Consider the following 13237-nt stretch of genomic DNA (forward strand, 5'->3'; position numbering starts at 1 on the left):
AGATGCTTGATACAATTTCAGTTTTCTTAAATTTACTGAGGTTTGATTTGTGACCCAAGATGTGGTCTATCCTGGAGAATGTTCCATGTGCACTTGAGAAGAAGATGTATTCTCCTGCATTTGGATGAAATGTCCTGAAGATATCAATGAGATCCATCTCATCTAATGCATCACTTAAGATTTGTGTTTGCTTATTAATTTTCTGTTTTGATGATATGTCTGTTGGTGTGAGTGGGGTATTAAAGTCAGCTACTATTAATGCGTTACTGTCAATTTCTCCTTTTATGTCTGTTAGTGTTTGTCTTATGTATTGAGGTGCTCCTATTTTGGGTGCTTAGATATTTACAATTGTTATGTCTTCCTCTTGCATTGATTGATCCCTTGATAATTATGTAGAATCCTTCCTTATCTCTTATAATCTTCTTTATTTTAAGGTCTATTTTGTCTGATAAGAAGATTGCTACTCCAGCTTTTTTTGCTTCCCATTTGCATGGAATATATTTTTCTGTCCTCTCACTTTCAGTCTATATGTCTCTTGAGATCTGAAGTTGGTTTCTTGTAGACAGCATATATATGGGTCTTGTTTTTGTATTCATTCAGCCAATCTGTGTCTTTTGATTGGAGCATTTAACCCATTTACATTTAAAGTAATTATTGATATATATGTTCCTCTTCCATTTTCTTAGTTGTTTGGGGTTGATTTTGTAGGTCTTTGTTCTTCTCTTGTATTTCTTGACTATATAAGTCCCTTTAATATTTGTTGTAAAACTGGTTTAGTGGTACTTTTGCTTGTCTGAAAAGCTTTTTATTTCTCCATCACTTCTGAATGATATCCCTGCTGGGCCCAGTAATCTTGGTTGTAGATTTTTCCCTTTCAGTACTTTAAATATATCCTGCCATTACCTTCTGGCCTTCAGAGTTTCTGGTGAAAGATCAGCTGTTAAACGTATGGGGTTTCCCTTGTATGTTACTTGTTGCTTCTCCCTTGCTGCTTTTAATATTCTTTCTTTGTGTTTAGTCTTTGTTAGTTTGATTAGTATGTGCCTTGGCGTGTTTCTTCTGGGGTTTCCTGTATGGGACTCTTTGTGCCTCTTGGACTTGATTGAATATTTCCTTTTTCATGTTAGGGAAATTTTAAACTATAATCTCTTCAAAAATTTTCTCATCCCCTTTCTTTTTCTCTTCTTCTGGGACCCCTATTATTCAAATGTTGGTGCATTTGATATGATTAGGTCTCTGAGACTGTCCTCAGCTCTTTTCATTCTTTGTCCTTTATTCTGCTCTTCAGAAGTTAGTTCCACCATTTTATCTTCCAGCTCACTGATTCGTTCTTCTGCTTCAGATATTCTGCTATTGATTCCTTCTAGAGTATTTTTAATTTCAGTAATTGTGTTGTTTGTCTCTGTATGTTTATTCTTTAATTCTTCTAGGTCTTTGTTAATTGATTCTTGCATTTTCTCCATTTTGTTTTCAAGGTTTTTGATCACCTTTACTATCATTATTCTGAATTCTTTTTCAGGTTGTTTGCCTGTTTCCTCTGCATTTATTTGGACTTCTGTGTTCCAAGTTTATTCTTTCATTTGTGCAGTATTTCTCTGCCTTTTCTTTTTTTTTTTTTAACTTATTGTGTTTGAGGTCACAATATTAACTTATTGTGTTTGAAGCCTTTTTCCCAGGCTTCAAGGACAGTTGAATTCTTTCCTTGAAGAAGGTTGAATTCTGTCTTCTGTTTGGTTTCTGCCCTCCTAAGGCTGGTCTGGTGGTTTGTGTAAGCTTCACATAGGGTGAGATTTGTGCTGCGTTTTTGCTTATTGTTTGTTTTTCCTCTGATGGGCAAGGCTGAGTTGAGGTGGTAATCCTGTCTGCTGATGTATTTTTGCTTTGTCTGTTGTTTAGATGGGTATCCTGCACAGGGTGCTGCTGGTGGTTGGGTGATGCCGGGTCTTGTATTCGAGTGCTTTCCTTTGTGTGAGTTCTCACTATTCGATACTCCTAGGGTTAGTTCTCTGGTAGTTTGGGGTTTGGGAGTCAGTGCTCCTACTCCAAAGGCTCAGGGCTTGAACTCTGTGGTGCTGCTCAGCAGCAGGCACAGCGGCCCCAGTGGCATGGCTGCCCACTCCCGCTGCCCACTGCCATCCAAGAATATCTTTAAAAATGCTCCTTCCTTATGTGTTTTAGTTGACTCTCATTTTCCTGTCTTTACGTAAGGCAGGCTGGTATCCAAATGAAAAGCTGCTGATGCTCAGACCTTCAGGAGTCCAACAGGGAGCCTAAGAGCAGACCGCTTTCCTTGGGAGCCAAAACACAAGGTCTTCCCTGGGCTAGGCTTCTCACCATCACCAGCAACCATGTGGCTTTGTTTCAGGGGATTTGCTGCTCCTAGAGCAGCTGAGAGCAGGGAGTGGGGGTTGCACTGAGACTCTGGAGAGAGGGGCTGAAGCCCAAGAGCACAGGGAGGGCTGGGTTAGCCTTTGTTGTTTGTGACTATTCATCATTAGTCATCATGAGGAATGAATTTGGTATAAAGAGTGAGGTCTAACAGTACCCAATCAGAAACAGCCTCAGAATCCCCCAGGTCTGTCAGTTCTTGGGATTGAGTTACGCCTCATGACAAATGGAGCTGTATTTTCTAATACATTTTCCCCCACGCAGGTGCTTATGACCCAGCATATGCTGCGCTTGTGCTCGGCTGTATCCTACTCTTAGCAACTCCATGGACTGTAGCCCACCAGGCTCCTCTTTCTGTGGAATTTTCCAGGCAGGAATACTGGAGTGGGTTGCCATTTTCTTCTCCAGGATATCTTCATGACCCAGGGATCAAACCCTCATCTGTTGCATCTCCTGCATTGGCAGGCAGATTCTTCACCACTGTACCACCTGGAAAGCCCCCTGATTTATGTTATAGGTGCCCTAATAAGTACAGGTTTGGTTATATTCCCATCTGCATGTCTTTCTCAGGGTTCCAGGAAGCTCAAATCCCCTTCTATATTAGCTTTTTGTTTCTTTTCAAAAATATTTAAAAAATAAGTATAGTTCATTTATAATGTTCTGTTACTTTCTGCTGTCTAGCAAAATTATACATATGCTTGCATTCATTTTTTGCATTCTTTTCCATTACGGTTTGCAATAAGATATTGAATATACTTCTCTGTGCTATACCAGTGGGACCTTGTCATTTGTCCATTCTATGTATAATAATTTGCGTCTGCTAACCCAGCCTCCCACTCCATCCCTCACACTCCATCCCAACCCCTTCCCCTTGGCAATCACCAGTCTCTTCTTTATGTCCATGATTCTGATTCTGTTTTGTAGATGGTTTCATTTGTGTCATATTTTAGATTCTACATATAAGTGATAACACGTGGTGTTTGTCTTTCTCTTTCTGACTTACTTCACTTAGTGTGATAATTTCTAGTTGCATCCATTATCCAAAATAATATTGACATTATTTTGTTCTCTTTTATGACTGAGTAGTATTCTATTATATATTTATCCATTCATCTGTTGATGGACACTTAGGTTGTTTCCATGTCTTGGCTATTGTCAGTAGTGCTGCTGTGAACATAAAGGTGTATGTATCTTTTTGAATTAAAGTTTTGTCAGTATACACCCAGGAGTGGGATTCCTGGATCATATGGTAATTCTATTTTTAGTTTTCTGAGGAAACCTCCATACTGATTTTCATAGTGGCTGCACCAACTTACATTCACACCAACAGTGTTGGAGGGTTCCCTCTTTCTCCACACACTGTCCAGCATTTGTTATTTGTAGATTTTTTGACGGTATGAGGTGGCATCTCATTGTAGTTTTGATTTGCATTTCTCTAATTAGCGATGTTGAGCATCTTTTCATGTGCCTGTTGGCCATCTGTATTTCTTCTTTGGAGAAACGTCCATTTAGATCTTCTGCTCATTTTTCAATCTGGTTGCTTGATATTTTGTTGTTGAGTTGGCTGATCTATTTGTGTATTTTGGAGATTAAACCCTTGTCAGTTGCATCATTTGTAGGTATTTTCTCCCATTCTGTAGGTTGTCTTTTTGCTTATGGTTTTCTTTGCTGTGCAAATCATGTAAGTTTGATTAGGCCCCATTTGTTTATTTTTGTTATCATTTCTACTGCCTTGGGAGACTGATTTAAGAAAACATTGGTACGATTTATGTCAGAGAATGTTTTGCCTATGACCTTTTTAGGAGTTTTATGGTGTCTTATCTTACATTTAAGTCTTGAAGTTATTTTGAGTTAATTTTTGTGTTTGACAAGAGGGTATGTTCATTGATTTACATTCAACTGTCCAACTTTCCTAGCACCCTTTACTGAAGAAACTCTCTTTTTCCCATTGTATGTTCTTGGCTCCTTTGTCAAAGATTAACTGACCATAGGTGTGTGGGACTTTTTATTTAAATTAATTTTGTAATTTAATTTAAATGTGTTTTGAATAATGTTGTGTATAACTATTTTTGTCAAGAGTTTGAAGGCTGTTAATCATTTACTAAGAATTTTGTAGCTTATATGTTTTACCTTCTTCATCCTAAAAATGGGTAAAACTTTTTACAGTAGCCACAGAAATAAAATAAGGGGTGATAGATTGAGACCAAATAAAATAAAATAAAATAAAAACTCCATGATTTAGATTTTAGCAGATTTTTTCAGACCTCTACTGTGTGTCCAGTTCTTTTCCCCTCCCTCTTCCTTCCCCAGGTCCTGGATTCCAAGCAGCTCTTCTTGCCTGGTCCAGTCTGTCATCTCTCATCAGACTACTGCTGTTCCTCCCCACCAGTCTTGATCTCTCTAATTTACTCACCTCATAGTAATCAACTAAGAGGAAATAATTGTGTCACATTCAAATGAGGGGTTTTGTTTTTTTTAATGTAAAGAACCCTCAAAAATCAACCTGAGAACTCCATGTACACAAATAAAATGGGAGTGCTTATGGTTGGTAAATATTAAAAAAATGTTCTACTTCCTTAGGAATAAAGAAAACACAGATGCTATTTATGCCTGTCAGGTTATGTGAGATTAAAGAAATGTATGTATGGTGTATTAGCAAGGGTTTGGGGGATTAAAAAGCTCTTAAACATTGCTAGTTGGAATTTAAAATGTTGTAGTCTTTCTGGAGGGTGGTTTGATAATATATAGCAGGAGACTTTAATCTAGCAATTCCACTTCTATCCATTTATCTTCAGGCAGCAGTAATAGGATGGATTCAAAAACCGTGTGCTTGTATAGAAGGATGTTTGTTGGAACTGTTTATAATGATGAAAGACAGAAAACAGCCTGGCCTAGGGCAAAATACATAAAATTTGATACATCTAGACAGTGGAATTTTATAGAGCCATAAAAATGATAATGTAGAGGATCTTAAAAATTTACCCTGAAACACTTCCACAGTACATTTAAGTGAAAAAGTAAGTTACAAAGCAGCATGTATAATTCAGCCTCTTTTTGTGAGGAAGAAATGTGTTGGTGGGGTATGTGTGCCACAGGGGAAAGTCTGGAACACTATATGACAGAATGCTAGTGTGTTTTACTTTGAAGATAAGTATGTAGGTGGCTTTAATATTTTTTTTGAGACAATATTTATTGTAGTTTGTTGTTGCCTTTGACAAACAATTACTATGTGGTGAAATATATATTTTTTTTCTTTAGAAAAGTCATGGTTTCCTTCTCCAGAGGTTGAGAGCTGGGACTTAATATATAACGTTTTCTTTTTCTTTGAGAGCTAGTGTACTGAAGTAAACTCCTTAAGGAACTTGAGAAAAAAATGTGTTAATTCTGGGTAGTAAGGTACATGACTGGCTGTTATATCATTTCCTTGTTTTCTGTGTGTTTAAAATGTATTATAATTAAAAAAATGTTTACCTGTAAGATTTATAATTAAGTAGGAGAGATAAACTGGAGAAGGCAATGGCAACCCACTCCAGTGTTCTTGCTTGGAGAATCCCAGGGACGGAGGAGCCTAGTGGGCTGCCGTCTGTGGGGTCGCACAGAGTCAGACATGGCCACACATAAGTATAATATAAAAATAGTTTCTTTAACTGTATATTTTAAAATTAATTTTTATTTTTAAAAATCATGACAACAGTTTTTGAAATTTCAAAAGTATTAAATTCTGATAAAAAAGGAAGTCAGTTCCCTGTCCCACCTTGCTGTATTCCCAGACCCACTCTCAAAGGGGGAAAACCTTTAAGCAAATTATACTAATATTTTCCCTGTCATATTTCTAAATATCTTACAATTACCCTATTTTAAAAAATTTATCAATTATGGGGATTTTCCTATTGTCTCCTGGTTATGGTGGACAAGAATAATTCTTCTACCTTGCAATTATCTTTACTCCTCCAGCTTCCCAATATGGTTATATTATAATTTTGGTTAAACCCAAATAATGTATACATTATTACTGTGCAAATATTGCTCAGTGTTGAGCTTAATAGCCCACTATGACTGTTTCCTTTGTTGAAGCCCTCTTTTTTCCCTAGAGTTATTTGCCATTTTTATTTGCATGGTTTTCTATATATTTGGGAAAACAGAATGTTACTCTGTGTACCGCCCCCCCCCCCAACACAAATTGTGCCAAGCAATTTAAAAATTTTCAAAATCTCAACACAGCAAAAAAAAAAAATCTTACCAAGTCTATTCTTTTCCTGAGGACATTTATACCTTCCAGCCTGGACTGTTCTCTAGTGCAGACATCGGAGAAGGCAATGGCATTCCACTCCAGAACTCTTGCCTGGAAAATCCCATGGATGGAGGAGCCTGGTGGGCTGCAGTCCATGGGGTTGCCAAGAGTCAGATACGACTAAGCGACTTCATTTTCACTTTTCACTTTCCTGCATTGGAGAAGGAAATGGCAACCCACTCCAGTGTTCTTGCCTGGAGAATCCCAGGGACGGGGGAGCCTGGTGAGCTGCCGTTTATGGGGTCGCACAGAGTCGGACATGACTGAAGCAACTTAGCAGCAGCAGCAGCAGCAGTGCAGACATAGAGTTCTGACCCAAGACCTTCTCTTCACTCTCTTCAGTTGGGTCCCTGATTTTCCTAGATCTCACATTGTCTTCTTTTTTTTCCCCTGAAGCACATCCTATAATAATTTTCCCAGAAAGAGCATGTAAGAGGTAATTTTTGTATCTTTGTTCTACCTTTACACTTGACAGATAGGTTGAATATTGCAGTTTCAAGTTGAGGATCACTTTCCTTAGACTTTTGAAGGCACTTCAGAGCTGGGAACACAAAGATCCACCTTATTGAATGAACAAGCGAGCCTTCCTGGCTTGCCCACAAAGACACTCATTAGACTGTGAAACTGATTGGGGTGAAGATCCTGTCAGGCCTTCCAGAAGCTTTCCTTGCCTATGTTATGGAGGCTTATAATGTGGGAGACCTGGGTTCGATCCCTGGGTTGGGAAGATCCCCTGGAGAAGGGAAAGGCTACCCATTCCAGTATTCTGCCCTGAAGAATTCCATGGACTATGTAGTCCATGGGGTCACAAAGAGTTGGAGATGACCAAGCGACTTTCACTTTCATATACTTCTTGGTCCTCTTCATATTCTGGAGACTCTTGGCTGTGCTGTCCTTCCATCAGGAGCAAGTAACTCTTACCAACCCAGCATGCTGGGTGCTAGGTGAAGCTAAGCTCAACTTCTCAGATGTGCCATCCTGCTTGGAAGCCTAGCCTGCAGGCATGCCTGATCTCTATTCCTGCAGGCTTCCTTGGGTGAAAGTTGATTTACTCCCACTGGGACTGTATGGACAGAGATGAATAGTATAATTGATTTCTTGGGACTTTATAGGTAGACATATCTCAGTGACTCTAAGAGAACCCCCTGACTTTGAGGTTCCGTGATCCCGTGACTGTTAAACTAATGTTTTTTGCCAGGATGTCCCTTCCTGTTGGTTTGGTTTGGCTTGCTTCACGTGTACTCCCTCTTTAAGACTCAGCTAAGGAATTGCTTCCTCTGGGAAGCTTTCATCTTCATTTCTTTTTCTTTCCTACTGGCTGTGTATTTCTTTCTTTCTTTCTTTTTTTCTTTTGGCTGAGTATTTCCTTCATCTTTTTTCTTTTTTAAGATCAGAGCTGTAGTAATGAGGTGTAATCTTTTTACCCAAGACATGCCTACTAAGCTCCAGATGCATCCGTGGACCCCAGCATAGGTGGCAAGGAAGAAAAAAGTGTTTTGATGCAGGAGAGGCCATCAAAAATGACTAGAATGTGACAGAGGGAAGTGTATTTTTGTACATCTTTCATCAAATAAGAATTCTAGCTTTAAAGAGGAAAGGAGACTTATGGCTGGAAATGATCTTAGCAAATGCAAACCTTTTGACTTTTTTTCAGGTAAGGAAAAAACAAAATACAGTTTTTACAGTGCAAAGTTACTGTGCAATGGCATATATTTTAGAAAGAACATTGTATCTGAGGACAGAAAACCTGATTTTAAAATCATAGCTCTGTGATGAAGAGTTTAGGGGAGCTTGGGTAATATTCTTATCTTCCACTAGCACCTCCTTTTCTCATCTTTAAATTAAGGTTATCAGTGCCCTCCCTATCCCCACTCCCTGGGTTATGAGAATTAAATGTGAGCTGGCACGCAAAAAGAACTAGTGTGGTACTTATATATTTATTTCCAACTATAAGACTTATTTCATCAGGCAACACACTTTTCCAGACTAGTAAGGTTTTACTCCTTTTGGAAGAATCTTGAGTGCTTTTACTAGTGTTAAATGATGTTAGTAAGTTACTGTATAGATATCCTAAGTTGTTTTATCTGTCACTTATATAAGCAAATTATGGAATTTGCAGTGATGGATTCTGGTAACTTCTGGAAAAATATTTGTACTGTATCTTTTGAGCCAGCTTATATCTAAGCTATATTCCAAAGTGTGATTTTGTCTGCAAGAAAGTCTCTGTCGTTGTGGTCCATTGCAACAAAGCTCCTTCTAAGTTTACCGCAGCCATAATCATGCTTCTTTGATTTAGAATTTGACTAGTATATTTAATTGGTGATTAATACAATGTTCTTTAGTATATCTGTGACCATTGCTGAATTTGTAATGCTTTTATCCTTTTTAGATAATCTATATAAAATATATCCATATACAGAGATAATCTATAAGCGATTAAGAATTCTATATAAAGTAGAATTATTTGTAATGACCATTCTGTGGAACATGAATTTTTTTTTCAGAATAATTTAGAAGAGGATGAAGATGTGGAAATGAAAAATAGTGTAACCCAGGGAGACAAACTACGTGCCTTAAAAAGTCAGAGACAGCCTCGTACCTCACCATCCTGTCCGTTTAGGTAGATCTATTTTAAACTTTTAAGTTTATATTTTACGTCCATGTGTGGTAGAATATTTAATCTCTTGGTTATCATTCTATAAGGACCATGTTTACCTCTCATTTTTTGGTTTATTACTGTTTTGTGTTATTTATTATTTTAATGTTGTGGGGAGTAGATACATTTTAGAAGCTTGTCGAAAGCAGCTGCTACATCTTAATTTCTGGAATTCCCCCTAAAATTGCCACGCTGTTGTTGGTTGTCTCTGGGACTCTGTTCAAAATTCTGTTGGGAATGCCACTCTTTTCCTGTGAATGGGCTGCTGCTTCTGTGCCGAATCCTCGGAGGGGTGCCAAGTGTTTGTATTTAATCTAGAGTGTGCAGGAAAGTATTGTATCCGAGCTTTTGGTAAAACCTCACTCGTTAGCATGACTTCCTATTTCTGGGAATTGAATAAGCAATTCTTGTCTGTTAAGTTACAAGCAATCTTGGTTTGGAGATCTGAAATTACTCATCAGAATCAGCTGGTGGGACTTAACTTCAGACCACAACCTTTGAAATCTTTTGCTAATTCAGACTAAGTGGAAGAAATAAAGCTTCAGGATTAATGGAGGTTCAAAATCTCTAAATATCAAGATTCTTTATTGTAATGTAAGAGGTGGCAAGTCCACAAATGAATATCATGGGAAATGGTATTTTCCTTTGACTTTTAAGTGAGAGAAATGCATAGCAAGAAGGCTGTTTTGCTATGATAAATGTCGAGCAGACTACTCACAGAGAATTTAGTTTTATGTATTATCTGGGAGGATTATAACACTTAAGTCAAATTGGGTCTGGTCACACCATTATCTATGCTTTGAGTACTGGTTTCCTGCCCTGAAATATGAAGAGTCATATATAGCTTGAAGTTGAGGTAATTGTTTTATATAGTAAGATGGGAAGATGGAATAGAAAGTCTGGTACTTAGTGATACTTACCAACTACCACTGAGAAGTTGAGGAAATGTAGATCTACCGACGAACTGCTGTGGGGCCAGGAGTTATGCTAGGTACCTAGTTTGGACATGAGGATTAACTGAGTAAACACAAAAGATTGCACTGTTACCCACATTTGTGTTTTTGCTTGAGATTAGAGAGGGTAAATCGCTCCCTAGCTGGTATTCAAACCCAGCACTGTTCAAAGTCCATATTCTTTTCACTGTATATAGTGTCTTAGTGAGAGTTTCTTCAAGATCAGTAAATATATTACCAATCTTTGTTATTCACCATTTTTCCTTGAAACTCTAAGAAAGTGCTTTATATTAATTAAAGTTAATTTCAAACAGATTTATATTTGATTTGTAAGAAGCCACAAGTTGGAGGAAGGGATAAGTTGGGGTATAACTTGGCCAATAAAATGGCAAAAGAAACAAGAGAAGCTTCACTAGACTTCAGAAGGCTCATTCCAAGATGGTGTTTATCTCTTTCCTTTCATCCTTAGAAATTTTCTCATTTTTCTGAATATAATTTTTCTTAACAGCATCATGGCCCCATCATCAAACTTTTTTTTTCCTCACTCTGAATATATGCAGTACCAGCTTCTAATGAAAAAGAATTTTATTGTAAATGAAATTCAAGATGAAACAAAATGACTAAAATGGATTTCCCACTGGCTTTAGGACTTATAAAGTAAATAAGTACTAATATCCATTTGCAAGGTTTATCCCTCTTGCCCATTTAATAATTTTGCTGGTCTGACTCCAGAGGATGTGGCTTTTGGTCTTGGCTTAAATGTGTGACCCTGGTGATGAGTGAACATTTGTCTTTGGTTTCTGTAGGTTGGAGGATATGAAAGGGCATCCAAGAGCAGTGTCCCAGCCTTCCAGGTACTGTCAACCAAGTTGAATTTCTAGTAGATTATAGGCAAATGCTACCCTTTAGATGGGGCTCCCCAGGTGGCTCAGTGGTAAAGAATATGCCTGCCGAGACATTAAGAGATATATGAGATGGGGGTTCTATTCCTGGGTTGAGAGAAGGAAATGGCAACCCACTCCAGTGTTCTTGCCTGGAAAATCCCCTGGACAGAGGAGCCTGCGGGCTACAGTCGGACATGACTGAGCACACACACATTGCCACTAGGAGTGACCTGGGCCACTGAGAGCCATGGCCGTGGCAGAGACCTTGACCTATCCCTAGATTATGACCCTTTAGATACATTTCTCAACTTTAAACACATGGAAATAAGCTGCACACAGCTTTTCACTTTTAAAATTCCTTTGTTTCTGTTCCAGATTATTATAATGGCTTTATAGTTAATGCTCACGATGACCAAGAGTTTTGTTTTCCTGAGTTGCCTACAAGGCTGCATGGCTGTGGGAGTGATGCCAGTGTACCCTGTGTGCCCAGCACATGGTGGGGTCTCTCAGTAAACCAGAGTTGCTCTGCAACATACCATTCAAGCCTGTGATAGATTTTGCCTTGAATTTTTGACATTTCTGTTCTTCTTCCCTCGTATTTTTGCATGTGTCCGTTCCCTTCGTTTTCTAGTTTTATTTCCTTCCCGAGTCTCTATTAGAGGAGGAAACGTTAGTGTTTTTCTTTGGAAAAATGTTCCCCGAACACTTCCTGGTGGTCTCAGTGGTATCAGGATTGAGCATAGGCCTTGGTGAGGGTCGTAGAGATATTTGACCAAAACTGTCATCAGCAGATGGGGAAAAAGCTAATACACTCCTTATCTCTGTTCTCATTCAGCTGTAGGTTTAGGGTTGGTTACTGGAGGCAGTTCTGATATGACCCAGGCTTATCCAGAAGCTGGAGCTGCTTCCCTGTTCAACTTCTTCTGTCCTTAATTTAGAGGCAGACCATATTGTACGCTCCTGTTTGGAGGGAAGATGATGAAAGGAAGGGTACAAGCAAAGCAGCTTTTCTGTAGCAGATAGGGAAAAGAGTCCGTCTTCATTAAAATATCTGTCCAGGACAAAACAGATTTGGCATTAAAACCATGACTGGGCCTTGACTGTCCAGACTTGGGTCAATTTTCCCTCTTTGTTCACTCAGCAGACATTTACTGAGCACCTTCTCTGAGTCTGGCACTGTGCTAGTCACTGGAAATTGAAGTGAGAGAAAGCTCTTTGCTCCTGATGGAGCTTATTTTGAGGAAAGTTTGATACTTTATCAAAATAATTCAAGATGGTATAAGTATCAGATAAATCAAGATGGTATAAGAGCTGTGATTTACTTTAAGAATATATGATGAAGCTGCATACTGACCCCACCTGGGAATTCAGTGAAGGCTTGCTGTAAGAGGTAGCAGCTGACTGGACTATTATGAAAGGCTAAGCAATAGGAGTGAGTCAGATGGTGGTGGAAGAGAAAAGTGTGTGTGCAGGTGAGCTAAGGTCAGGGAAAACAGTGTATGTAAACTGGACAGGGGTATTGATGTCATCCATCCAGGTACCTCAGGGCATTTTATGTAGCTGGAGCAGAGGAATTGGTGGGAAAGTGTGGAGAATTGGAAAATAACAGATTTCAGAGGGTTTTATAAGCCGGGCCAAGAAGTTTAGCCTTTCTGGGCACTGAGGAAATATTAAATGATTTAAATAGTGAATGGACATGATTAGATATCTTAGATTTTGCTAGAGGCTATTCAGAATGTGAGTTTCAAGGAATAAGATTAAAAGGGGCTACTAGGAGTAAGGATAAGAAATAATGCTGCTTACCCCGGGCAGCTGCAGACTAGAAAGGAGAGGAGAGATTTAAAACACAGAGAAGTAGAATCTAAGGACCCGGGAGGGATGAACACCAGTCCAAGGGAGGGAAGTGATCATGGTTACCACGGGACTTTGGTTCCTGCATTTAAATCCCAGCTCTGCCTCTTCTTACTCGCTGAAAGGCTTTGAATGAGGAGCTTTTGCTCCTCCGTTTCCTGACTTGCAAAGTGCAGTCTTCGCCTCCCTCGCAGGGTTGTTGTGAGGGCGAGCT

At 38.9% G+C, this 13237-nt stretch overlaps 1 protein-coding gene across 15 annotated transcripts in view; it reads left to right on the forward strand.

Annotated features, from left to right (window-relative positions):
* CDC14A (cell division cycle 14A) overlaps positions 1–13237 on the forward strand; it is a 183866-nt gene that overhangs the window by 151693 nt on the left and 18936 nt on the right. For 9 of the 15 annotated variants that reach the window (XR_011258734.1, XR_011258733.1, XM_069598887.1 and 6 more), the window contains 2 exons: positions 9184–9299; positions 11095–11142. Coding sequence is in view for 11 of the 15 variants with exons in the window: in XM_069598887.1 (XP_069454988.1) it covers positions 9184–9299; positions 11095–11142 (164 nt within the window). In the remaining 4 variants the exon portion in view is untranslated. The remainder of the gene's footprint in view (positions 1–9183; positions 9300–11094; positions 11143–13237) is intronic. The other 6 variants (XR_011258736.1, XR_011258735.1, XM_069598891.1 and 3 more) reach the window with 1 other exon arrangement.

Source organism: Ovis canadensis, chromosome 1 (genome assembly GCF_042477335.2).
Source record: "Ovis canadensis isolate MfBH-ARS-UI-01 breed Bighorn chromosome 1, ARS-UI_OviCan_v2, whole genome shotgun sequence".
In the NCBI taxonomy this organism is placed as follows: domain Eukaryota; kingdom Metazoa; phylum Chordata; class Mammalia; order Artiodactyla; family Bovidae; genus Ovis; species Ovis canadensis.